Source organism: Carlito syrichta, unplaced genomic scaffold (genome assembly GCF_000164805.1).
Source record: "Carlito syrichta isolate Samal-C Ts95f unplaced genomic scaffold, Tarsius_syrichta-2.0.1 Scaffold109667, whole genome shotgun sequence".
Lineage (NCBI taxonomy): Eukaryota > Metazoa > Chordata > Mammalia > Primates > Tarsiidae > Carlito > Carlito syrichta.
Genome location: NW_007053763.1, coordinates 239,239 through 264,680, shown reverse-complemented (window position 1 = coordinate 264,680; position 25,442 = coordinate 239,239). Strand labels below are relative to the sequence as shown.

At 51.0% G+C, this 25,442-nt stretch overlaps 1 protein-coding gene across 12 annotated transcripts in view; it reads left to right on the top strand.

The window, feature by feature from the left end:
- Positions 1–14,875, top strand: part of ICA1 (islet cell autoantigen 1) — a 153,416-nt gene extending 138,541 nt beyond the window's left edge. For all 12 annotated transcript variants that reach the window (XM_021717587.1, XM_021717576.1, XM_021717572.1 and 9 more), the window contains one exon: positions 14,049–14,875. In XM_021717587.1, coding sequence (XP_021573262.1) covers positions 14,049–14,170 — 122 coding nt within the window. In that variant the 3' untranslated portion in view covers positions 14,171–14,875. The remainder of the gene's footprint in view (positions 1–14,048) is intronic.
- The last annotated feature ends 10,567 nt before the right edge of the window (positions 14,876–25,442 follow it).

Genomic DNA, 25,442 nt, shown 5'->3' with positions numbered 1-25,442 from the left:
GTCCAGCCCCATGCCACCCCCCCCCCAGCCAGGGAATTCAGCCACATGCCTCCTTACCCCCTCAGCCGGGGGGTCTGGGCCTCACAACCCCTCCCTCAGCCAGGGCATCTGGGCCCCACGCCCCATTCCCCAGCCGGGGAGTCCAGGCCCCATAACCCCTTCCCCAGCCACAGAGTCTGAGCCCCACAGCCCCTCCCCCAGCCAGGGATCCAGGCCCCACAATCCCTCTCCCAGCTAGGGAGTCCAGGTCCCACACCCTCGCCCCTCAGCCAGGAGATCTGGACCCCACGTCCCTTCCCTCCCAGCCAGGGGTCCGCCCCCCCACCCCTTCCTGAGCAGAGCAACACAGCTTGGGCCCAGTTGGGGCCCCCACACTATGCCTGAGGCCTCGGGAGTCTCACTCCAGCCTTGCCCAAGTGCAAGGACAAGGCTCCAAGACACTTGGTCTAGGGAAAGCGGTGTCTGATGAGAGAGGAAGGTGAGCTCATGCTGTGTTGAGGAGAAGGCACTGCAAAGAGAGGCCCCTTGCTACTCCTGCCAGCCCAGCCTAGGGAGGCTGCCATCAATGGTGCCCAGCAGGGCTCTCATTCACTCAGCAGGCAGGCATGGGTCCCTCTGTGCGCCAGGCTCAGGGAATTCATCTGAGGACAAAACAGACTCATCCTGTGCCTCCCATCGTAATGGGAGGAGGCGACAGAGAGCAATATGCATCATAAAAAAGCATAGTAGGTGTGGAAGTGTGGGAGTAAGAGATGTTAGGGAGAAAGGAGGAAGAGAGCAGGGGTTGGGGAGGGTTAGGACAGGGAGGGCTGAGGTCCTCACAGGGAGGCGAGATCTAACCTGACTTGCAGCATTTGCCATGTACTGACCGGCAGAGGGTCTGCAGGAAGAGCCCTGAGTGGAGCCGACTGAGCACGGGGGCAGGTGCTCAGAGGACCCAGAGGCTGAGGCTGGGCCCTGTCATGGCTATTGGAAGGACTTGGGTCTTTTGCAGCCCAAGTGAGATTGAAAATCATCCCAGCATCTTGAGCCAAGCAGTGACATGATCTGATTTACTGCCTGCTTGTTTGTTTGTTTAGAGACAGGGTCTCACTCTGTCACCCAGGCTGGAGTACAGTGGCACAATCATAACTCACTGCAGCCTGAAACTCCTGGGCTTAAGCAATCTTCCCACCTTAGCCTCCCAAGTAGCTGAGACTACAGGCACCTGCCACCACACCTTGCTGTTTTTAACTCATCTTTTAACTGTTTTTAACTGGTCTCAAACTCCTGACCTCAAGTGGTCTTCCTGCCTTGGCCTCCCAAAGTAATGGGATAATGGGCATGAGGCACCTCACCCAGCCCTGATGTACTATTTAAAAGGATCCTACTGGCTGCCTCTGCTGTGGTTTTATCAAGGTCAGTGTTAAAGGAGTTGTAACTACTGAGTTACCCTATTTCCTCAGCATGCAAACAGCTACCAAGCGGACGCCTATGAAATGGGAATGTCAGGGGAAAGAGGCAACCTAGGTGGAAGGAGTCGCTCAGTAAGCTTCTGCCATACCCACAGGCCCCAGTGGGTGCAGCCATGGTTCCACCCCCATGACACCCCCTTCAGGGAACCATCATCAACGTGTGGCACAAAGGACGGGCACTCTGCTTCTGTGGATGATCACGTTATCCCATTATAACCACCTTCTGTGCTTCCATCACAAAAGATTCCCCCGGGCCTTCCAAAAAAAGAGGAAAGATTGAATGTTGGCCCGAGATTGTTTTGTTTTGTTTTGTTTTGAGTTGAGGGTCTCACTCTGTCACCCAGGCTGGAGTGCAGTGGCACAATCACAGTTTGCCACAGCCTCAACCTCCTAGGCTCAGGTAATCCTTCTGGCTCATCCTCCTGAGTAGCTGGGACTACAGACACGTGCCACCACACCTGGCTAATTTTTGGAATTTTTGTGGAGATGAGGTCTCACTATGTTGCCAGGCTGGTCTCAAACTCTTGGGCTCAAGCAATCATCCTGCCCCAGCCTCCCAAAGTGCTGAGATTACAGGCATGAGCCACCACACCTGGCCAGCCCAGATCTTTTTTCACTGTATCCATGAACTAGAAAATCCAAATCTACTCTTGAATAGCCCAGCCTATATAATAGCTTAATAATAGCTATTTAGCTTTGGCCACATTATATTGAAACTGCTTCCCCTGATCAACCAGATCCTCTCAAAGACCAAGTTCAATGAACCACTGAAATAATCAAGTCATGAAACTCAACCCAGAGTGGAAAGGCATGTTGGCATTTTGGCTCAGTGAAACAATGGGAGAGGACCCCAGGTTTCCTCCTGCAGACTCCCGCCTCTCCTTACTCTGCAGCAGGTTGGTGGGCCCTCTATCCCTCTGGGCCTCTACCTTCTCATCTGTAAAATGAGGTATTTGACTCAACTTCTTATCCCTGTATTACCTCCTTATCCCTGGGCTGGTCCCTGCTTTTGAGGTGCTGAGGTCTGAAATGGTGCATTTCCGTGAACCTGCTATTTGTAGATGGTGTGGCATGCGCTCTCTGCCAAGCACTGTCCCCTGTACATCAGCTGATTTTGTCCTCACCATACCCTTCCCAGGCAGCTATTATCATCTCTGTTGGCAGCTCAGGAAACTGAGGAATTGAGTGACTAAGGGCTGTACCCAAGATCACACCCCTGGCAGGAGCAGGCTGTACTTTGAACCTGGGCATCTGACTCAGGAACCTGTGCCTTTCACTGGGACCTTCTGTGGCCACTCGGTATGAGGTCTCTGACAGCAGGGTTCTCCAGGCCTCTCTGGAAGCGTCTGGAGGAGCAGAACTTGTAGTGGTGGGCATCATGGTTACACACAGGGTCCTAGCAGAGGACCGTGGGCATGGAAGACAGAGTCCCTGTCCACACAGCAAGGTTGATGTCCTAGAATAGAATATTCAACATGAGATTGTCCTGGAAAGCCACCCACATTCACTCAGGCACACTCATATGGTCCTGGCTCGCCCCGAGGGGCTGGGGCACCCCATCCTCAGGGTCAGGGGTCAGAGGACTGAGGGCAAGGCTCAGGCAGCCTCCGCAGCCCCCTCAGCCCCTCACACACCCACTTCCCCTCTCCCTCTTTCTCCTTCTGCTCTTGGTCCTGCCTCCGTGGCTCTCTGCCTTTGTCCTCTCTACCTCTGACCTTTCCCCTCAACTTGTGCCCAGCCACCCCTCCCCCAGGTATAGAGAGGAAAAGGGGGAAGGGGGACTTAGGAAGAGATCAGGGACATCTTCCTTCCCTCCGACTTTAAGCCCCAAGTCCAAAACAAATAAATATATGCAAGATCAAGAAGTGCTGAAAATTCGAAGATGAGGTTAATTTTAGCTGGGATGTCTGAGTTTCTGAAGTTATCGGCATGACTGGGGCTGGAGCTTCCTGTGTCATGCAGTGATGGGAAAATTATGCCTCCCCGAGCCTCTTGGTGTGAGTAGGAGGAGAGGCAGCCAGAGGCAGGCAAGGCTGAGAGGCCCCAGAGCCCACGCTCTTCTCAGTTCTCCACCCATTTCTGAAAGTTAGAAGCAGACACTAATCCTGGAAGGACTGCCAGCTGCTCGAAACAAACGCACCAGGGCATCTCTTAATTTAGGATCCTGCAAACCAAAGCAGGGGGACTTTCCCTGGGTTCCTCGTGTTCCCTCAGAATGTCCTTTCATTTTTCCTGATGCTAAGATACTGTAGCCATCTGAGCAGGTTCCCACGTAAGGCGAATGGGACGTCGGACTTTGGGTGTTCTCAGATTCACCCACCCTCAGGTAGCCGCTCCTCTGTGGTGCCTGGCCTGGCTCTAGGCAGCTGACAGGCCAGCTCTCGGATGGAGGCTGCAAGGGAAGAGGCTGGGGGAGTTAGTCACAGTTTGAGTGCAGAGTGGGCACTCTCGGCTCAAGGCCACAGAACTGCCCATCCCAGCTCAGCAGCAGCACTGCCCACACCTGCTAGGAGTCTGCGCACAGCAGGTCTCAGGGCTATGCAGGATTTAGTCCATAGAAGGACCCTGACCGACCCCTCCCCACACCATTCTATAGATGAGGGAATCGGGGAACCCCAGGAAGGCTTGATGACTTGCCTATTTGTGGCAGTTGATCCACCATTTGAGTAAGGTCTCGCTGCGTCTCCTTGGCTTGCAAGATCCTCTGGGAGTCTGGACTCCTGCCTACCCACCCCCCCATCCCTTTGCTGAGACACAGTTCCGCTGGGAAGCCACGTGTTCCATCCATATGCCAGACTCCAACCACATTGAGCCTCAGTATGCCCGGCTCCCCCCACCATGGGGCCTTGGCACGTGCAATCCCTCCTGGGACAGGCCACCCACCACATGCCCTCAGTGCTCACCTTCCCTGGCCAACTTCTCTTCCTTCAGGGTATCAGCTTCAATGCTATCTCATCCAGGGAGGCTTCCTTGAGTTCCCCACCCCCAGCAGTCAGGGCTAGGTGTCTTTGTTCCTGAATCCCATTACTCCCTGGACTTCATCATTCCTCTCACCTCATCTTCATTGTAAAGTTGATTTCATTTTTCTGTCTCTTACTCTGGTTGTCATGGGGACAGGGCATCATATTTCCAGAATGTAGCTCAGTGCATGGACTACAGTAGATGTTCAGTAAGTACATCTTGTTGGGCAGGTGGGTGAATGGGACAGAGGGATGATGGATGGGTGGGTGAATGGATGAATAGATGGACAGGTAGGGTGGGTGAGTGGATGGACAGATGGATAGATGGACAGGAGAGGTGGGAGGGTGGATGAATGGATGGATGGACGGATGGACAGGTACATGGATGAGTGGATGGATGAAGGGAGGGACAGAGTATAATGGATAGGTGGGTGGAAGGATGAATAAATGAGCAGATGGGGTAGGTGGGTGGGTGGATGGTTGGAGGGAGGGACAGAGGGATGATGGATGGGTGAGTGGATAGATGAGTGAATGGATAGGTGGATCGATGGATGAATGGACAGACAGATGGATAGGTGGGACGAGTGAATGGATGAATGGATGGACAAATGGACTGGTGGATGGGTTGGTGAATGGATGGATACATGAATGGGTGGATGGATGGTTGGATGGATGGATGGATGGATGGATGGATGGATGGATGGATGGGTGGATGGGTAGATGGATGGGTAGATGGGTGGACGGATGACAGGTAGGTGGGTTGGTGGGTGGGTGAGTGGATGGGCAGATGGGTGGGTGGGTGGATGAACAGACAGACAGAGGGGTGATAGGTGGGTGAATGGATGGATGGATGGATGGATGGGTGAACAGAGGGATGATGGATGGGTGGATAGATGGAGGGATGAAGGAACAGATGGATGGAGAGAGGGATGATGGATGGATGAGTGGATGGATGGATGGATGGATGGACGGATGAACAGACAAGTGAATGAGTGGATGGATGGGCAGGCAAAGAGGGAGACAGCAACTGATTAATGACACTAGATTAGAATGAAACAATCCCAAGATATGAACTCCTGTGAATGATGCCTTCAGAGGCTGGTCCTGATGTCTGCTGAGCTTTATAGAAACTCAGATTTGGCTCAGATGCATTGAGAGGCTAAGCTCTGGCTTCTCTGCTCCTGATTTCACCCTTAATCCAACAGCTGCCGAGTGAGACAGAGGTTTTTATCCACCCTTACTAGTATGGAAGCCAAGGCTGAGGGGAGGCACAGATGGCAGGGTGGTGCTTGGCCCCCAGCTGTGGTGGTCCTACTCTCCCCTTCACAGCCAACCCCACCCTGGAGCTCTCTGGGCTGTGATCACCAGCCTAACCTGGGTGTTGTGAACAGCGTTCATGGCCAGGCGCTCCTCTGGACAGTGGTGTTTGGCTTCCCTGGCTGCCCCAACTGGCCAGTGTTGCTTCTGGCTGATTTGTATTTTCTTTTGTGTAAGTAAAGGGGGCAGGGCTGCTCTCATAAATTTTTATGTACGTTTCCTGCAAATTGTTAGCACACTGGACATAGCAAGGGACCCCGAGGGCCCAGGACCGGGCATTCACGCCTCCCCACATTCTCTGCCAGGATCCCTTGGAGATGGGCTGACATCCTTTGAACCACACCCTCGTGTGCAGAACGCCTGAGCCAACTCACACCAGCAGAGAACCGTCCATGGCAATTACGGGAATATTAGCAACACTTTGGTCTCCTTAAATAGCATTTTTTCCTGACAGAAGCCAAGACGTTTAAAATCCAGCTTGGCACTCCCTCGTCGTTACCCTTGCTGCGTCCTTCCCCTAAATAATTTCCAGAGCAGCATGAGGGCAGCTGAGCTGCAGCTGAGCTCAGTGCTTTCTTTGTGTGTGTATAAACAGCTGGTGTCACAGCCATGCTGCTGCATCCCTCCATGCGCAGCATCAAGTCATTAGACTGATCCTCCATAATGTTCTGAGGGGAGGACACGACCCTACACACTGGTGTTTCTGCTCCATCCGTGGGGAGAGGGATAACCATGCCCTGTGTGCTGGTGAAAAGTCTGAAGTGTACTGCTCCTGCCATGTTGGCTCTCAGTAGGGGATGTCTTCAGGCTCCTCCTCCTTTGTGTCTTTTGCTGCAGAAAAGCCCCATATCCCTGGGTTCTGGATGTCACTTGTGTGGTTCTTGAGTGTTTAGGTGAGCAGTGTGCAAAAATGTGTAGTTAAGAGGAAGTCTGTTAGAAGACATTTGTGTATTCTTTCTAAAGGAATCTACCATTATTATCCTTTAAATCTTATGCTTGAAAATGTGGTGTGTGTTTCTGGTGCCTATAAAATGTGATTTGATAGATGTCTTTTTTGTTGTTGTTGTTGAGTCAAAGTCTCATTCTGTCACCCAGGCTAGAGTGCAGTAGTGCAATCATGTCTCATTGAAGGCTTGACCTCCTGGATTCAGGCAATCCTCCCAACTCAGCTTCCAGAGTAACTGGGACTACAGTGCACCCACTACCATGCCCAGTTAATTTTTTGATTTTTTTTGTAAAGATGAGATTTTGCTATGTTACCCAGGCTGGTCTTGAACTCCTGGGCTCAAGCAGTCCTCCTGCCTTGGTCTCCCAAAGTGTTGGAATTATAGGTGCATGCCACCACACTCAGCCTAGACTCTTATTTATGCATACCTTTCCAAGCACATGCGCATTACATTGTGGGACATACAGGGTAACCCGTTTCATCCTCTGAAAAAGACAGTGCTATCAAGCCGCCTCTCTTTCCCTGTTTTCTCTGCAGCCATTTCTGAAAATGGATGCTAGGCAGATTTTTGAAGTGGGAAGAATTACCACGTTTAGTTCCCACATATCAAGTAGCATACAGAGGTTAGGGCAGGGCTGACATCTACACTCCTCCCCTGACTTTTCTCTGAGTCAGTTCCTTTTTTTTCTTTTTTTTAATCAAAGTCTCATTCTGTTGCCCAGGCTGGAGTGCAGTGGCACAGTCACAGCCACTGCAGCCTTGACCTGCTGGGCTTAGACAATCCTTCCACCTCAGCCTCCCTGCCTCCCCAGTTGCGGATCTACAGGCATGTGCCACCACATCTGGCTAATTTTTTAATTTGTTGTAGAGATGAGATCTCACCATGTTGCCCAGCTGGTCTCCAACCCCGGGGCTCAGGCAATCCGTTTGCCTCTGCCACCCTGCTAGGATGACAGGCGTGAGCCACCATGCCCAGCTTGAGTCAGTTCTCAACTCCCTGGAAGTGTGGGCCCTCCAGGAGCTCAGAGAGCATGGCAGAATGGGAGGGCTTCAGGTTGCAAGATGGGTCAGCTGCCTGGGGCTGTGCCCTGAAGTGGGCACTGTGGTTCCCGAGTGGCTTCTCTCCTGATCCTGGCACTGGCCTGAAGGACCCCTTAGAATTCTCATTAAAATGGTGGCCTGGGCAGCCCCTCCAGAAGCTTCACTTGTATGACCATCACAGAGTTTGTTGAAACAGTTGCTGGGCCCACATCAGGATCCTGATTCAGTAGGTCAGCACTGGTCCGTGAACTCGGTTTCTAACCAACGCACAGGAGATGGTCCTGCCTCTGGCAAGAGTACAGTATTTGAGAACCCTGGCTCTGAGGGCTGGAGGCTGAGCCATCGGGCTGCGGGGGAGGTGGCATGGGCTCTGTGGAGCTCGGCGGGGCCCGAGGCCATTTGGTGTCAGGGAAGGATCACAGGGAAAGGGTGGCCATCGCCTGGTTAAGTCCGCTCCTCCTCAGCTTTTCCTACAATCAGCCTCATTGGGCCCACGCAGAAACCACAACTTAAACTTTCCACATTTACCACTGTTTTATGGGATTTGGGTCTTGAAGGAAAATGGTCACCGGCCAATTTTCTAGGAACCAGGGAGGTTATGTTATTCCTGGATTACACTAAATACTGGTCATCTTTAAAAATTGTTTTATTGAAGTATAATTTATATACTACAAAATTCACCCATTGTAAGAGAATGGCTCAAGGGCTATTTGTCACTTTATATTGTACAGCCATGACCGGGTCCAATGTTTGAATGTTTCCAACATCACAGGTCGTCCTGCAAAATCTGGCACTTTTGATTGTCGATTCTGTTACCTGTGTGTTCTAATACCTTGCCAATGATTAAGCCTTTTGGAAGGCTTTGTATTTTCCATTGTCTTAGACCCAATCAGTAGGGCCCAGGCCACCTGACTCACTGCTCTCTGGTGAGTCTTCGTGAATAAGTTCGTAAGCCACTTAACTAAAATGAAGTAATTCAACCAATGAGGATTATAGTATTAACCAAGCGACAGACACTGCTTTGCCATCTCTCCCAATAAGGCTTCAGAAGTGCACTTCTCACCATTGAAAAGAGGACTTTGTTTGATATTAGCTCAGTTGTCATGTTACTGGAACACCTACTGTGTGCCAGGCAGTGCACAAAAGGGTAAAAGCTAAGGAAGACATGGTCCTTGTGCTTCAAAGGGCTCATGGCTCTAGGAGGTGAGACAAGGATGCAAATAATACATATAATTCTATAATTAAGCAGAATTGGAGGGTGTCAGGGTGAACAAGCAACATTAATCAATCCTATATTTTGTGGCATATACCAAGTGACATCTTGCTTTGGAGGTGGGTGCCACCACCCCATCTGAACTCTGCCTTTCAAACACTATTTCTCTTGAGTGTTTTTTCAGATACAAAGCCTTTTTTTTAGAAAACACTGTGCCCAGAGCATTCCAGGAAAAGGACACAGTTTTAAGCATAATGGTCCCAACAGTGCTCCCCGGCTGATGGGCTACATTTCACAGTGAGAATCTAAACAGACATCATCAAGCAGACATCTGCCTGGGCTGTGCTCAGTATTTTGGAGTGAATCAAAGAAAAAACTCATGGAGAAGACAGGACTGACACATAAAGTACTGAAGCACAGGTGCAAAGAAACATATGGGAGAACCCAAAAAACCCAGAATTTATTTATAAAAATTGTGGATTTATTCTTCCATTTTTTTTTTTTTGTAATTGGAGTCTCATTCTGTCACCTAGGCTAGAGTGCATTGTCACTCTCATGGCCACTACAGCCTCTACCTGCTGGACTCAGGTGATCCTTCCATCTCAGCCTTCCAAGTAGCTGGAACCACAGGCATGTGCCACCATGCCTGTCTAATTTTTTTAATTTATTGTAGAGATGAGGTCTTACCATGTTGCTCAGGCTGGTCTCAAGCCCCTGAGCTCAGGCAGTCCTTTCGCCTCTACCTCCCAAAGTGCTGAGGTTACAAGCTTGAGCCACTGCACCCAGCCTACTCTTACATGTTTTAACGTCCGTCATTTTCAAAGTATTCTCCGTTTGATGAAGTACACCTATTGAGACGCTTTTTCCATTGCTCAAAACAGTTTTTGAACTCATCAATTTGATGCCTGTTAGTGCTTCTGCTGTTTTTTTGTTTAACCTCTTCCACATCAGCAAAACATTTCCCTTTGAGGACTTTTTTCATCCAGGGAAACAAAAAAAAAAGTTGCTTGGGGTCAGATGAGGTAAATAGGGAGGGTGTGGCACAGGGGTCAGGCCATTTTTGACCAAAAACTGCTGAACACTCAGCATGATGTAGACAGGTGCACTCACAAGTCACCTAACATGAAATGGGCAAACACATGGAAAGAATCTCTAAAAAAATTCAGTGAGGCTGAACACAGCCTCACAACAACGCTAGCTGGTGCACTGATGCCAATGAGTTTCTAGATCACTCACCTAACAGGGAAAGCCTGGACAACCAGGGGCCTGCCCTCCAAAAGAGAATTCCAGATTTTCTTAGCTTCCCCTGTCATATAGTAAAGTTTAAATTAAATATTAGCCATGCCAAACACCCAAGGCAGACAGGGTACACAGTAGGACTAGGCTTGTCTCCCCCGAGGTAGGTGTGCCAGGCACCCCTCCACCATTCAGGGCCAGGCACGGGCCATGGCAGAGCATCAGGTTGCACAAGCTGAATGCTGTTGCCCCATCTATTTGGACAGGACTGTCATTTATCTATCTGAGTTAACTAAATCTCCCCATTTAAATTAGCTGCGTGGAAAATAAATGGGCTGGAGCATACTGGAAGTTGGGAAGATGTACGTCACTCGTGTTATTGCTTCCATGAATGGCATTTTCTTTTCTTTTTTCTTTTTTTTTTTTGAGTTGGAGTCTCACTCTGTCTCCCAGGCTGGAGCATAGTGGCATGCTCATGACCACCATAGCCTTGACCCACTGAGCTCAGGCAATCCTTCCACCTCAGCCTTCCACGCAACTGGAACTACAGGCATGCACCACCATGCCCGGCTAATTTTTTTATTTACTGTAGAGATGAGGTCTCGCCAAGTTACCCAGGCTGGTCTTGAACCCCTGAGCTCAGGCAACCCTCTCACCTCCCTACTCGTGCCAAAAACAGAAGACATCTTACGTCCTGGGAGAGTATTGGCCAGCTTGGGTGTGATCCAGAAACAGTGACGCTCAAGAAGAAAAATACTTGTGAGGCTCAAATCGAAAGGGCATCAGCCTTAGCAACTTCTCATTGACCTTCCAAAATGCAGTCTCTTCCCTTGTTTTCCCTTTTGTTGGTTTGAGCATGACTCTGTGCACCTCCTGTCCCCTCATGCACATTCCAGGAAGAGGAGCGTGGCAGAGGGGTCTTGTCACACCATACTCTTTCCTTTCTTCAGAGGCCATTATGGTTGGGAGCCTCATATATGCTGAGTGGCTGGTGGGTCAGTGTGGCCGCCCTTCACAGCATCGAACGTGCTCTGGTTTTGGATGTTAGGCTGGCCAGAGAGCAAAGCCGGTCCCCTCTACCCCAGGGCCATCACCAAGGAGCAGTCCCAATAACATAGCCCTGCAGTGACAGGGAAGACGGTGTTTTGCCCCCTCCATGACTGCTGTCTTCCTTTCCAGTGCCCTCACCTATTTTCTGTATTTCTTTACTGATTTCCATTTGAGCACCTAGGGCACAAAGCAGGGTTCTGAGACGGAGAGTTGTACGTAACCTAGAAATAAAATTTCTGGCCTGGGTACAATGGCTCACGTCTGTCATCCCAGCCCTTTGGGAGGTCAAGGTGGGAGGACTACTTGAGCCTAGGAGTTCAGCAGCCTGGGCAACATAGCAAGACCGTGTCTCTACAAAAAATAGAAAAAACTAGCCAGGTGTGGTGGCACATGCCTGTAACTCCAGCTACTCAGGAGGCTGAGGCAGGAGGATCACTTGAACCTAGGAGTTCAAGACTAGCCTGGTAACTTGGTGAGACCTTGTCTCTGCAAAAAAATTTTAAAAAACTAGCCAGGCATGGTGGCACGCACCTGTAGCCCTGGCTACTCAGGAGACTGAGGCAGGAGGATCACTTGAGCCCACGAGGCAGAGGTCGTGGTGAGCAGTAACTGCTATTGCACTCTAGCCTGGGTGACAGAGAGAGACCTTGACTCAAAAAATTACATTTCTGACTTTTTTTTTTCTGGCTTAGTGTTTTGTTTTGTTTTGTTTTGAGTTGGAGTCTCACTGTCACCCAAACTGGAGTGCAGTGGCTGCTCCCGGCCACCGCAGCCTTAACCTGCTGGGCTCCAGCAATCCTTCCGCCTCAGCCTTCCAAGTAGCCGGAACTACAGGCACACGCTACCACGCCCGGCTAATTTTTTTGATTTATTGTAGAGATGAGGTCTCGCCTGCCCAGGCGGGTCTCGAACCCGCGGGCTCAGGCAATCCACTCACCTCAGCCTCCCAAAGACGTGGGATTACAGGCTGAGCCACCGAGCCCAGCCTGTTCTCTTTATCTGAAAACACCATGTCTACCACCAAATGGAGCTTTAGTTAGTGCCAGGGCTCTTTGTTGTCAAAAGAGGCATTTTGCATGGAACTGCAGGTGAATGGGGGAAAAAACAGAGGCCTTTCAAGTTTACAAGATCTTTTCTGGTGTGGGGACGGCCCCCCAAGAGCACCTGACTTGACGGAGGGGCCAGCTGCAGCTCATCTGTCCCTTCTTCGGTCCTTGCCAAGTTTCCTCTGCTGACCACAGGAAGTTAAAGGAAATATCGGCTCCATTATCATCCAAAAGTGATCCCATGACGTTACGGGTTGTGCAAATAAGTTGCATGTGACTTTGCCTCCAGCAGTGGCCCCCTGGAAGGTGTAAGGAATGCCCCCAGGCACCATCACCTGGCCACAGTCACATTCTGAGGCCCTTTTCAGACTTTGTGGAGGTCGGGGATGGGAAAGCGAGCCTGTGGCACATTTCGACTGGAGAGATCTCAAAGCCATCTTGATGTTGTCTATTAAGAATGGAGATCGACTGATTCCCACACCATTTCCGAGGGTGGCTTCCTAGACAGAAATGAGCTACTCCATTTTTTTAAGCAGCACCCCTGCTCCCACCTTCAACCAAGCTGGACTGAGCTCTCTTGAGTCCCAGGTCATCATATCGAGGTAAACCAGGTGCGTTGGGGGCTAACAGCATGTGGAATTTAGTTCATGTCACACAGTAATAACTTGCATGTTACCAGCTAGTCTTGCTGTAAGTAGTTTTATCTCTGTAATAGACGTGTTAATTATGGCATTGTCAAGGTAGTATGTCTACAAGAGATTTTGAAGAGCAAGAGAAAGGGAAAGAATCAGAGGCATAAAGTGGTCTGGGTACTGTCTCAGCATCCCAGGGCCATTTTAACGAAAGGATCGTAGACCCTGTCTGTGTTGCCAGGACACCCTCACCCCTTTCCCATCACAGCCGCTCTCAGCAGCCTGTCCTGCCAGTACTTGTGAGACTCCTTCCAGCCAGATGGCAAGCACATTCCCAGTGCTCTCGGGAGCAGGACGACCCGTCAGGGAGACATGTTCTTCCTGTCTCTGACACGCCCACCTGCTGGAAGAGAAAGCTGGGGTCATGCAAGCTCATGCAAGCTCAGATCCTCATGTGGAGTGATTTATATATTAAAAGATCCCCCTTCTTCTTTGGAAATCGCTTGCACGAGGCATCCTTTGGAAAATGTTCTCATCTGGAAACAGTCTGACTCTGATCATGGTCCTCAGGAAGGGGGCGGGTTCTCAGGTGGAGAAGCCATGGAAGGGAGTATTCCAGGGGGTCCTGAGCCCCCGGGAGCATGGTTGAAGCAGGCAGTGGAGGAAAGAGGAGGAGGAAGCCGACCTGGGCGCTGAGCCCTCTTATTGCTCTGAAGGGTAGACAGAGCAGCCACAGCACCTGTCCTGAGCCAGCAGATGTGAAGCGATTTCTTCAGCAGAGGCTGGAAAACCCCTCCTGCCTCAGCCTTGCAGTCTGATTTCTGAAATAACGCTGCTGTTTCCTGGCTGCGGGGAGGCGGCAGGGCTGAGGTTTTGAGCAGCTTCGTGGGCTGTGCCCATCATGGCCGTGGGATGCAGGTGGGGGCTGGTTAACACAGGGCCCGACGTCACCAGGCCACAGGACATTACTCGACTAGCTGCCCCAGTGGGGGACATGGAACACCCTGACTATTGATTAGAGATGGGGCATGATGGCGTCTGTCTGGGGAACATCCTCTCCCCTTTCTGGAGGATCTGGACCCGCCTGTGTCCAGCAGGGCAGAGGCGGGCACTGACGAGGTGGACTTCCTGACATCTCCTCTTCTCTTCCCAGAGCCCACAAAGGCCGCCTCGGACCTGACTGCCTGGTTCAGCCTCTTTGCCGACCTCGACCCGTTATCAAACCCTGATGCTGTGGGGAAAACAGATAAAGAACACGAATTGCTCAACGCATGAGTCTGCAGCCCTCGGGAGAGGGGTGTGTGCCCCCTTGGCTGCTCACCTGGGCTGGTAGCACAAAGCGCTCAGCACGCCGTTTTCACACTGACGTGCCATTTTAATAAACACAAGGGTCCAAGGCCCTGTTTCTATGGGTATCATTATTTACTCTTATTTGGTATTAAGGGTTTTAGTGTCTCTGTGTGGACGGGAACAATATAGGATTGTCCAGGAGTGGTTTCCAGACCCCTGCTCCCCACCACCATCCCATCATGGCTGCTGCAGTGTCACGGGGCCCAAGTTCAAATAAAATCATGAGCCTACTTTGAGGCTTGAAGGGCGTGTCCTCCAGCCTCGGAGGCCGCAAGAGGCCAGCAAAGCTTCCATGCCTCCTCCTGCACCCGCTGCCTGGATCCCTCTTCCAGGGGGGCTGCGGGAGGATTCCCTCTCCCTGCCAAGCCACCTTCCAGCAAGCTCCGGACAAAGCTCCCGCCAACCAAAGACACTGTCCCCGCAGTACGTGCCTGGCGGGCCATGCGTCCTCGCCGGCAGAGGAGCCGGGCTTCTGTGTGAACCTTCCACGGAAAGCAGCCATATTGCAGACACCAGTGTCTCCTTCCGACCTCTCCATGGCTGGAATTCAAAAGCATGTATTTCTGGAGCCCCTTGTGATGTTGTTTCCTTTTTTAAAAAATTAAACAGAAAGGATATTTGACACACAAAGTCAAGTTCATGGAGTCTGTTGTGGGCCTCAGTGTTGGGCTGAGGGAGACGTTGCAGGTGTGGAGCTAGCGTGGGACAGAGGCGGCGGCCAGGTCCCACCTGCAGCCTTAAAACTCTTGTCTTGGCCCGTGCATCCCCGGAGGAGGCAGTGGGGAAGGACAGTATGGGACTTGCAGGACAGGGCAGGAGTGAGCGCCGCAGGTACACTTGGGCACAGACGTGACTCTGAGATGCTACCATTATAAGAGGCTCCAGAGCTGGCATCTCTTCCTGCTCCTGTGTTACAGGTGATCTTCTGAGTGAGGGCCACACATGCCCACAGAACCGTGTAGCCTTGTTAGTAAGGTAGTGGGCCCAGCAGGTGGGGTCAAAGATCAGCCAGGGGTGGTTCTGTGTGCTTGGCTAGGAGGTCTTGGTGCTCCTGGGATTCAGTCTGCTGCTCTAAAAGGGCTTGCTGAGGCCATTTCCTGACACACACCAACATGCACCCACACACACAGACCTACACACATACCCACGCACACAGACGTGTGTGCACACAGACACCTGCACACAGATGCATGAACACATACAGACACATACAGACAAGCACACACATATACAGAGATACTTGTGTGTGCACACCGCAGACATGCAGACGCATGCACACACACAGATGCACATACACACAGACACACACAAGTATACACACACAAATGCACACATGGACATACACACAGACACATGCACAAGTGCCCTCATGGGGCCGGCCACAGCAATGACTTATGTCCCCACAGGACGCCTGGATGATAACTGGGATGCACAGGGAAGGGTCTCGGGGAGATGGGGCAGAGATCCGGCACAGGCCATTCAGGGGCTTCATCTGTTGGACTCCACTCAGCGGGAGCCTTGCCTGGGTCTGTGGACTCTGAGAATGTCGAGATTCTGCACCAGGGCCTTGCTGCCTTCCTGCATTCACACGAGGGTAATTGCTGTGCCCTTGGCCTCTGCCCTGCCCACCCCCGGGAGCCTTGGGGATACCAGTGCAGACCCAACAGCCCCCAGGGGTCTCCTGGGACCCATCTGCTCCCCCAGACCTTCTCTCAGTGCACCCCCAGGACTCCTGGGAGGTGCCAACCCTTGACCCTCCCTTCCTGCCCATCTACCATCCCAGCAATGACAACTTGCGCGCAAGCCTGGCCTCGGAAGGCCTGTGCTTCACACACCGGCCTCTACTAATGGGTGCTGCATCCAGAGGACAGCGTCCCTAGCTTCCCAAATCCCTGTCTCCTGAGGACCAGCACCCTGGAGTCAACCTGCTGAGTCTCGCTTCCCTGCATGGAAGACTGACACGGGAGTCAGCGTTGCATCCTGGGTCACAAGAGTTTGGGCTGCCCAGCTCCTGGTGGGCTGGGCTGGAGGCCAGTGGTGGGGGAGAGGGTGGAGGCTGTGAGGTTGGGCTCTCTGTTGAATGGATTCCTTTAAGCGCTAGCAGGCATTTGCAACTGGCCCGTGGGTGGAAGACGGTGGCAGTTGGACCGGCTGTGCCACAAGGAAAAGGAAAAAAACTCCACATGGGGGCATTTTCTCCTGAATTTTCTTGACATTTGTGTTAAAAAAAAAAAAAAGAGAGACTCAATTCTCTTTCCCATCTGCAATCCACTTGGCCAGCCTCTTGATCCCTTTTGATAGATGTGTTTTGATCCAGGCTCGCACAAAGACCTTTAACCACTTCTCCAGCGCAAGGAGAAGCAGCTGCTGCCCATTCCCTCGCAAGGGCCCCGTGCACCAGCCCAGCCAGGGGGCTTCCTCCAGGACCCACCTCAGGGCCCCGCCCAGCCCCCCAGGGGTGTCTCTGGCAGGACAAGGACGAAGATGTCTTGCCCATCTCCCAGACAGCCCCCCCACACCAGGAGGATGGTCTGAACAAAACTGTACCACAACCCTCGAGAAGTTTCAAGGGCACTTGCTCCTGGGACATGCTCCTGTCCCTCAAGGGGGGCTGCAGCCCCCCCACCCATATATAAAGAATACACACATTGATAGGGGAATGGATGGGGAGGGAGAGGCAGAAGCAAGAGTTTCCTTTCTTCTTCCCCAGCTGGCACTGGCTCTCGGTGCACTTTATAGACGCCTTCCCTTCAGGATGTAATTTTAGAAATGTCAAGCCGAGTTTGAGTTCTCAGAGAGTGAGAAAAGCACTCATCAGCTTCCGAATGAGAAATTTACCAGCTTAGGAAGAACCAGTGCTTTTTTTCAGAGGTTTCTGCCCAAGAAAATGTGATCTGCTCGGAGCTGGCAGCCTTGGGGGCCCCGAGGTGCCAGCAGACACGGGGGTGGGGCTCGGCCATTGCACGGAGGCCATTGGGCATGGGCTGGGCTCTGAGACTGTCCATCCTCTGGGCAAAGATGGCATCAGCTGGACTCTGTGGCCTTCCACCGATGCTTCCCCCGCCCCAGCCCACTCATGGGGCTCCACACTCCTTCTCAGAGGCCACTGCAGAGTTCCCCTCCCGACCCCAGACCAACCCTGGCAATGACTGGTGGCCAATCCCAGCCCCGTGTGATTGTGCCAGTATATCCTGCATGCACCTGTCTTTGCGACCTAGTGTCCTCCAGGCAGGCTGTGGCAGTGAAACCTCTGCCTTGATGTCAACCCCCTTCCCAGTCCCCTGACTGCTACTCCTGCCTGGGGCTGTGATGTGGGTCTCTTCAGCTCTGCGGAAAACAGACTTCAGCCTGAAGCCAACCCCAGATGACCAGTTTTGGCAGTGACTGCCAGGAATCCTGCATCGAGATAGATTCTGATAAATGAGTGATGTCGGGGGCAGAGGTGGCGGCAGAGATACTGCATTCCACCTTGTCTTTCATGGGGTTTTTAGGGTTAACTTTTTTACAAAACCAAAAGTAACTAAAATTCTGGAACCTGGAGAGGTGCGTGCACGCATGAACAAAGGAGACATGTCAAAGAGCAAGTCATGACTTAAACCAAGCCCATCGCAAACCGACATGAGCCGCTACAGGAACACAGGAATGGGTCTATTTGTGCAGGTCCCTGAAAAGCCTAGGAGTGAGCTTCAACTGATTCCCCAGGCATAGCTGATGACCCAGCAAGTGTCCCCTCTTCAGCTCTGGTTCCCCACATTGCTTCCTTCTAGCATACCGTTCACACTGCCGACAAAATGGTCACCCGCATCTCCAGGCCAAGTCTTGGCATTGGGTCCTGTGTCCACTCTTCCACCATTGAGACCATGGGATGGTGTGGTGTCTCAGGCCATTTTCTGTAGCTGTAACAGAATACCACAGACAAAGAAAGGACGTTTATTTCGCTCATGGTTCTGGAAGCTGGGAAGGTCAAGGAGCCGCATCTGGCGAAGACCTTCTTGTGGTGTCACAACATGGCAGAAGGGGAAGAGAGAATGCAAGACAGAGGAAACGGGGCTCAGCTCACCCTTTTTATCAGGAAACCACTTCTGCAAGAAGGACGTTCATCCCTGCATGAGGGCATGGCCTAATCACCTCTTAAAGCCTCACTTCTTAATACGGTTCCAATGGCAATGAAGTTTTCAACACATGGGCTCAACCTTTTCCAACCATGGATTGTGGGGCAGGAAGGGGGCTGTTTTCCCAGGTTTTCATGTGTTGGAGTTTGACCCTCAAGGACTAAGAAGAGAGAAAGGACAGTTCCTTAAGGCAATACTGGGATCCTGTTACTAGAGGGAACAAAATGGGGTGCTGGGAAGGAAAATGCAAGAGACCCATTCTAACTTCTACTGGAATGACTCTGAGGGGACACCTGTCAGGTCCTTCCAGATGTCTCTAACAACCAGGGTTCATAAAAAGTAGAATAAAGAACTGCTGGCTGGGCATGGTGGCTCACGCCTATAATTCCAGCACTTTGGGAAGTAGAGGTGAAAGGATTGCCTGAGTCCAGGAGTTCAAGGCCAGCCTGGACAACTTGGCGAGACCTCATCTCTACAATAAATAAAAAAATTAGCCAGGTGTGGTGGCGCGCACCTGTGATTCTAGCTACTGAGAAGGCTGAGGTGGAAGTATGGCCTAAGCTCAGCAGGTTGAGGCTGCGGTGGCCATGGCCATGAGCTTGTCACTGCACTCCTGCTTGGGTGATAGAGTGAGACTCCAACTCAAAAAAAAAAAAGAGAGAGAAAAAGAAAAAGAACTCGTAAACACCTGCAGGGCCCCTTTTGCGGTTACTCCCAGGTAGGCTGGGAGCTTGGAGCTCAGTGGCCCGTGGAGGATCCCAGCTGACGTCAAGGTATCTCCAAAGGTGGTGTCAAAAAGCTCTGTGTGTCCATCCTGTTCATATCCAGATGAGGAAGCTGAGGAGACCAAAGGGGCAAGGGGCATCAGAGAGCACACACCAAGTGAGTAAAAATGACCAGAACCCACTGCAACCTGGGCCTTCTTGGGGCCAAGGCTTCCTGCACATCAGCTCAAGATGGAAAGTTGTAGAAGAGACTCCAGAGACAGGCAGAACTCCTTCAAGAGACAGCCCCTCTTTTCTTCCTTCATAACTTCTTTTTATTTCTTTTGTGGTGTTTGTTCGTTCGTTCGTTTGTTTGTTTGTTTGTTTCAGAAGTCAGTTATTCAATACACCCTTTGGGGCTAGAATCTAGGAGAGTTGTTTAGGACAGGAGTTGAAGCTGGCTTTGAAACTGGTCAAACCAAGGCTCCACCAGCTGTAAGCTGTACCCCTCCTGAGCTTGTTTTCTCATTCACAAAATGAGGGAAGTCGCATGACCTACCTCCTGGAGTTATTAGCAGGATTCGGTGAGTTCATGCCCCCAAATATGTTTTCACTGAATCTGCAAACAGCACACAAGTATGGCCACTGGGGTCACCGGAGTTCACTCTCTTGGTAAAATGCTGTTGGAAGCAGGAAGGGGGAACAGGAAGAGATTCATTAAAAGATATAAAATTATAGCTACAAACTGGGCACGGTGGCTCATGCCTGTAATCCCAGCACCTTGGGAGGCTGAGGCAAGAGGATTGCCTGATCCCAGGAGTTTGAGACCAACCTGAGCAATATAATAAGACCTCATCTCTACGCTAAATGAAATTAGCCGGGCGTGGTGGTGTGTACATATAGTCCCCGTTACTTGGAAGGCTGAGGTGGAAGGATCGCTTGAGCCCAGCAGGTGATGGCTGCAGTGTACCACTGCACTCTAGCCTGGGCAACAGAGTGAGATCCCAACTAAAAAAAAAAAAAACAACTTATAGCTAGAAAGGAGAGATAAGTTCTAGTGTTGTATACTACTGTAAGGATTGACTAAAGTTAACAGCAGTATCTCATGTAGTTTTAAATAGCTAGAGAGAGGATATTGAATGTTCCCAACATAAAAAAATCAACAAATGTTTGACACGATGGACATGCCAACTGTCCTGATGTGATCACTATACATTATATGTGTAGAAAATCACTATAAATATGTACAGTTTCTTTCTGTTTATTTATTTATTTTTTTGAGTTGGAGTCTCACTCTGTCGCCCAGACTGGAGTGCAGTGGCCGCTCCCAGCCACCGCAGCCTCGACCTGCTGGGCTCCGGCGATCCTTCCGCCTCAGCCTTCCAAGTAGCTTGGAACTACAGGCACTCGCTACCTCGCCCGGCTAATTTTTTGATTTATTGTAGAGATGAGGTCTCGCCAAGTTGCCCAGGCGGGTCTCAAACCCGCGGGCTCAGGCAATCCACTCACTTCAGCCTCCCTAAGCGCGGGATTACAGGCTGAGCCACCGAGCCGGCTCTTTCTGTCCATTTTTTAAGAATTTAATTACAGATCAGGAAACCACTTCTGCAAGAAAGACATTCATCCCCGCATGAGGGCATGGCCTAATCACCTCTTGAATGGCTGCACATCAGACTCTCCAAGCACCATCTCCTCTTCCTATTGTTTGTCAACTCATTCCTAATTATCACAAGAATGGAGGGAGAACAGGACTAAGAAGTCTACTGAATCCATTGCCCCGATCTTCCCATAAACCTGGACAAAATTCTGTGCTGAGACTGGGAGAAAGGAAGTGGGTCTCTGCCAGAAACAAAACTTGCCAACCTTCAAGGTATCTTTAAAACAAATCACAACTGGGCGCGGTGGCTCACACCTATAATTCCAGGACTTTGGGAGGCCAAGGTGAGAGGATTGCCTGAGCCTACAGGTTTGACACCTGCCTGGGCAGCTTGATGAGATCTCATCTCTACAATAAATCAAAAAATTAGTCAGGTGGGGTGGCACGTGCCTGTAGTCCCAGCTACTTGGAAGGCCAAGGTGGAAGGATCACCCGAGCCCAGCAGGTCGAGGTTTCGGTGGCCCTGAGCTTGCCATTGTACTCCAGCCTGGGCAACAGAGTGAAACTCTGACTCAAAACAAACAAGCAAACAAACAACAATAACAAAAAAAAAGAATCACAAACCAGAACACGAACGAATGGAAATTAGGCTAGGCATGGCGGCACATGCCTGTCACCCCAGCACATTGGGAGACCAAGACAAGAGGATTGCCTGAGCCTAGGAGTTCAAGACAAGCTTGGGCAATGTAGCCAGACCCTGTCTCTCTAAAAAAAACTAGCCAGGTGTGGTGGTGCTTGCCTTTACTCCCAGCTACCCAGGAGGCTGAAGTAGAAGGATCACCTGGAGGTCAAAGCTGCGGTGAGCTGTGATCATGCCACTGCACCGCAGCCTAGGTGACAGAGTGAGACCCTGATCCCTCCCAAAAAGATATCAGGGTGCAGAGCAATTATAACTCTCACACACTGTTGATGGGGATGCAGAAAGAACCGCCACTTGGAAAACAGTCACTTGGAAAACAGTCTGGCAGCTTCACAGAAAGTCAGACACACACCTGCCACCCAACCCAGCGGTGCCACACCTAGCGATTTACCCTGAAGAAACAAAACGATGTTCACACAAAATCTGTATGTGAACATGTGTGGCAGCTTCATTCATCATCTCCAAAAACTGGAAGCAGCCCACATGTCCTTCAGCTGTGGAAGGATCAAAATCACTGGTACAGCCGGGCTCTGTGGCTCAGCCTGGAATCCCAACACTTTGGGAGGCCGAGGTGAGTGGATTGCCTGAGCCTACAGGTTTGACACCTGCCTGGGCAGGTTCAAGACCAGCCCAGCAACTTGGCAAGACCTCATCTCTACAATAAATCAAATATTAGCCGGCGTGGTAGCACACGCCTGTAGTTTCAGCTACTCGGAAGGCTGAGGCGGAAGGATCACCAGAGCCCAGCAGGTTGAGGCTGGGGTGGCCATGAGTGTGCCACTGCACTCTAGCCTGGGCGACAGAGTGAGACTTGACTAAAAAAAAAAAAAAAAAAATCACTGATACATGCGTACAGTGGAATATTATTTAGCAGCAAACATGAATAAACTCTTGGTACATGCAGCAACATGATCACTCCCGTGGACATCACGTGCCTCTCACGGGATGCAGCAGGAGGGGCTTGGCCTCTGTGGGGCTCTTCCTCAAAGCCCATAATCCCGTCTATGTGGAAGGGCAATACCCCACCAACCCAGAGCATTCTAGAAAATACCTGAGAAGCCTTTTTCAAAGTGTCAAGGGCATGAAGAAAACAAGAGAAGCCTGAGAAACCACAGAGAGGAGGAAGCGGGACAGCTAAATGCCTCATGGGACCCTGGACTGGATCCCGGAACCGGGAAAGTACATTATGGAAAAACTGGAGAAGTCCTCATCAAGTCTATCCTTTGGTTAACAGCACTGGTCCAATGTTAGTTTCTTAGACACCTGCCAAGCTAGCTGTTCAGTGTTTTTTTTTTTCTTTTTTAAAAAAAATTTAAAGATGTGGGGTACAATTCAGGGTTAGGTATACACATGTTCATTATACAGGTACCCTTGTGTGCAGCATGTTAATAGAAAAGGCTTGGGGAGGGTCCATGGGGACTCTGAACTATCTTTGCAACTTCTCTGTAAATCGAAAAGCATGCTAAAATAAAAGGCTGTTCTTCTTTTAAGGCTTCCTACTGCGTGGTTCCTTTTGTATGACACTTTGGAAGAGGCAAAGGATAGGTCAGATACCAGCTCAGCGGCTGCCAAGGGCTGAGCATGGCAGAGGTGTTGACTGCAAATGGGCACAGGAAAATCTGAGGATAAGAGAACTCTTCTGTACAATTGTGTGTGGTCTGGGCCACGTGACTATAGACTTTTTCCTATCAGTGGGACTGCACAGCGTGTGGCCTTTCAGGACTGGTCTCTCACTCAGCACACAATCTTTTTTTTTTTTTTTTAGTTGGAGTCTCACTCTGTTGCCCCAACTGGAGTGCAGTGGCATGCTTCCTGCCACCGCAGCCTCAACCTGCTGGGCTCCGGCGATCCTTCCACCTCAGCCTTCCAAGTAGCTGGAACTACGGGCGCGCTACCACACCCGGCTAATATTTTTGATTTATTGTAGAGATGAGGTCTTGCCAAGTTGCCCAGGCGGGTCTCGAACCCATGAGCTCAGGCATTCCACTCACCTCAGCCTCCCAAAGGCGTGGGATTACAGGTTGAGCCACCGAGCCCAGCCAGCACACCATCTTTAAGGCCCATCCACGTGTTAGTACTTCCTTCTGTTGCTGAATAGCACTAAATTCTTTGCATAAGACACATTGTATCTATGCACTTATCAACTGATGGACAGCTGGATGTGTTCATATTTTTGACAAAAAAATTTAAAGATTAGCGTTGGTCAGGATCCACAGAACAGTACCCTAAAAGGGTGAATTGTACCATATGTAAATTAGTCCTCAACAAGTATGACTCTTTTTATTTTTTCAGAGTCTCACTCTGTCACCCGGGCTGGAGTGCAGGGGCACGATCATGGCTCACCAAAGCCTCGACCTCCTGTGTTCAGGAGATCTTCCCGCCTCAGTCTCCTAAGTAGCTGAGACTATAGGCACATGATACTGTGCCTGGCTGACTTTTTTGTTTTTTGTAGAGCCGAGGTCTTGCTATGCTGCCCAGGCTGGTCTCGAACTCCTGGGCTCAAGCCATCCTCCCATTGCAGCCCCCTGAGTATCTGAGACTATTAGCACATGACACTATGCCCGGCTAATTTTTTAAATTTCTTGTAGAGACGAGGTCTTGCTATGTTGCCCAGGCTGGTCTTGAACTCCTGGGCTCAAGCAATCCTCCTGCCTCGGCCTCCCAAAGTGCTGGGATTACAAGCATGAGACACCACGCCCAGCAGGCAAGCATGATTCTAAAAAAAAACAAACAAGAAGAGTAGTTGGACTCTGGATCCTCCTCAGAGGAATGCCAGCACGACAGGGAAGGAGCACCCCAAGACACCCCCGAAGCCAAGAGACATGGACTGGCTTGTAGCTAGGGGAGTCTGGCCAGCCTCCAAACCCAAGGAGAAGGCTACTCACACTGGGGTCCTCCTGAAGTCACCTGCTGGCATCCTCTGAGTCAAGGGAGGCTGGGTCATGCCTCAGCGACAATCACCACAATCTCCCAACAGCTTGAAACTTTCTTTCTCCCTTGTGCTCTTTCTCCTGCGCGTGCCAGTGGACTCTGCCCCACAAATCCTCAGGTGCTCAGGTAGACCGAGGCATCACCAGCCTCCAGCTGATCACACAACACACCTTGGCCTCTCTGGCACCACCGCAAGGAAAGGCTGGGCTGGAGGGTCATGCATTGGCTGCTTTGTGCTTCATCCTAGAAACACCGTTCACCGCCCCAGGACCGAGAAGTGGCCACAGGGTCCCATCTCACTGCAAGGGACTGGGGCTGGGACCAGGTATCTGGGGTATTTCACGAGCACCGCTAGCTCTTCAAATGGATCTTGCTCTAGCAGGCTCATGCCTGCGATCCCAGCACTTTGGGAGACTGAGGCAGGAGGATTGCTTGAACCCGGGAGTTTGACACCAGCCTGGGCGGCATAGTGAGAACTCATCTCTACAAAAAAACCCCCTAAAAATTAGCCAGGCATGATGGTGTGCACCTGTAGTCCCACCTACTCAGGAGGCTGAGGCAGAAGGATAACCTGAGCCCAGGACGTCAAGGCTGCAGTGAGCTGTGATGGTGACAACTATACTCCAGCCTAGGTGACAGAGCGAGATGCTCCCAAGTAAAAATAAATAAAAAAATAAAAAATAAAGATCTTGCTCTTTAAAGTTGATAGGAAACCCTGTAACAATAAAGTTTAATTTGTTCAAAGGAAAAAAGAAAATATATGTGTTACTTAAAGGAGGGTTTTCTGTGTGTGGTATTGTTTTTAGTGGACAAAGATCCTGTCATAGTTATGTGTGCTCCTGCCCTCAGGACAGCTGGAGGGGGGCCTTGGCATCCTGATCCTGGGCTTAGGAGCCCATAGGGAGACGCCAGAGCCAAGTTGCCTGGTATCTCTACCCTAGAAATCAGTCCAATCTAGAAAAGGTGGCAGGGCAGCCGGGATGTGGCCTGAAGCATCTGGTCCCGGCCTCCCTCTGCAGGCCTGAGCAGGGCAGGGAAGCTAGGCACACAAATCACCATGATGGGGGAGGTGTCGGCCAGGCCCACTGGAGAATCTGTGTGCACTCCAGCCCCTTCCCTTGGCAGCCAGGAAAGGCGTGGAGAACAGACAACA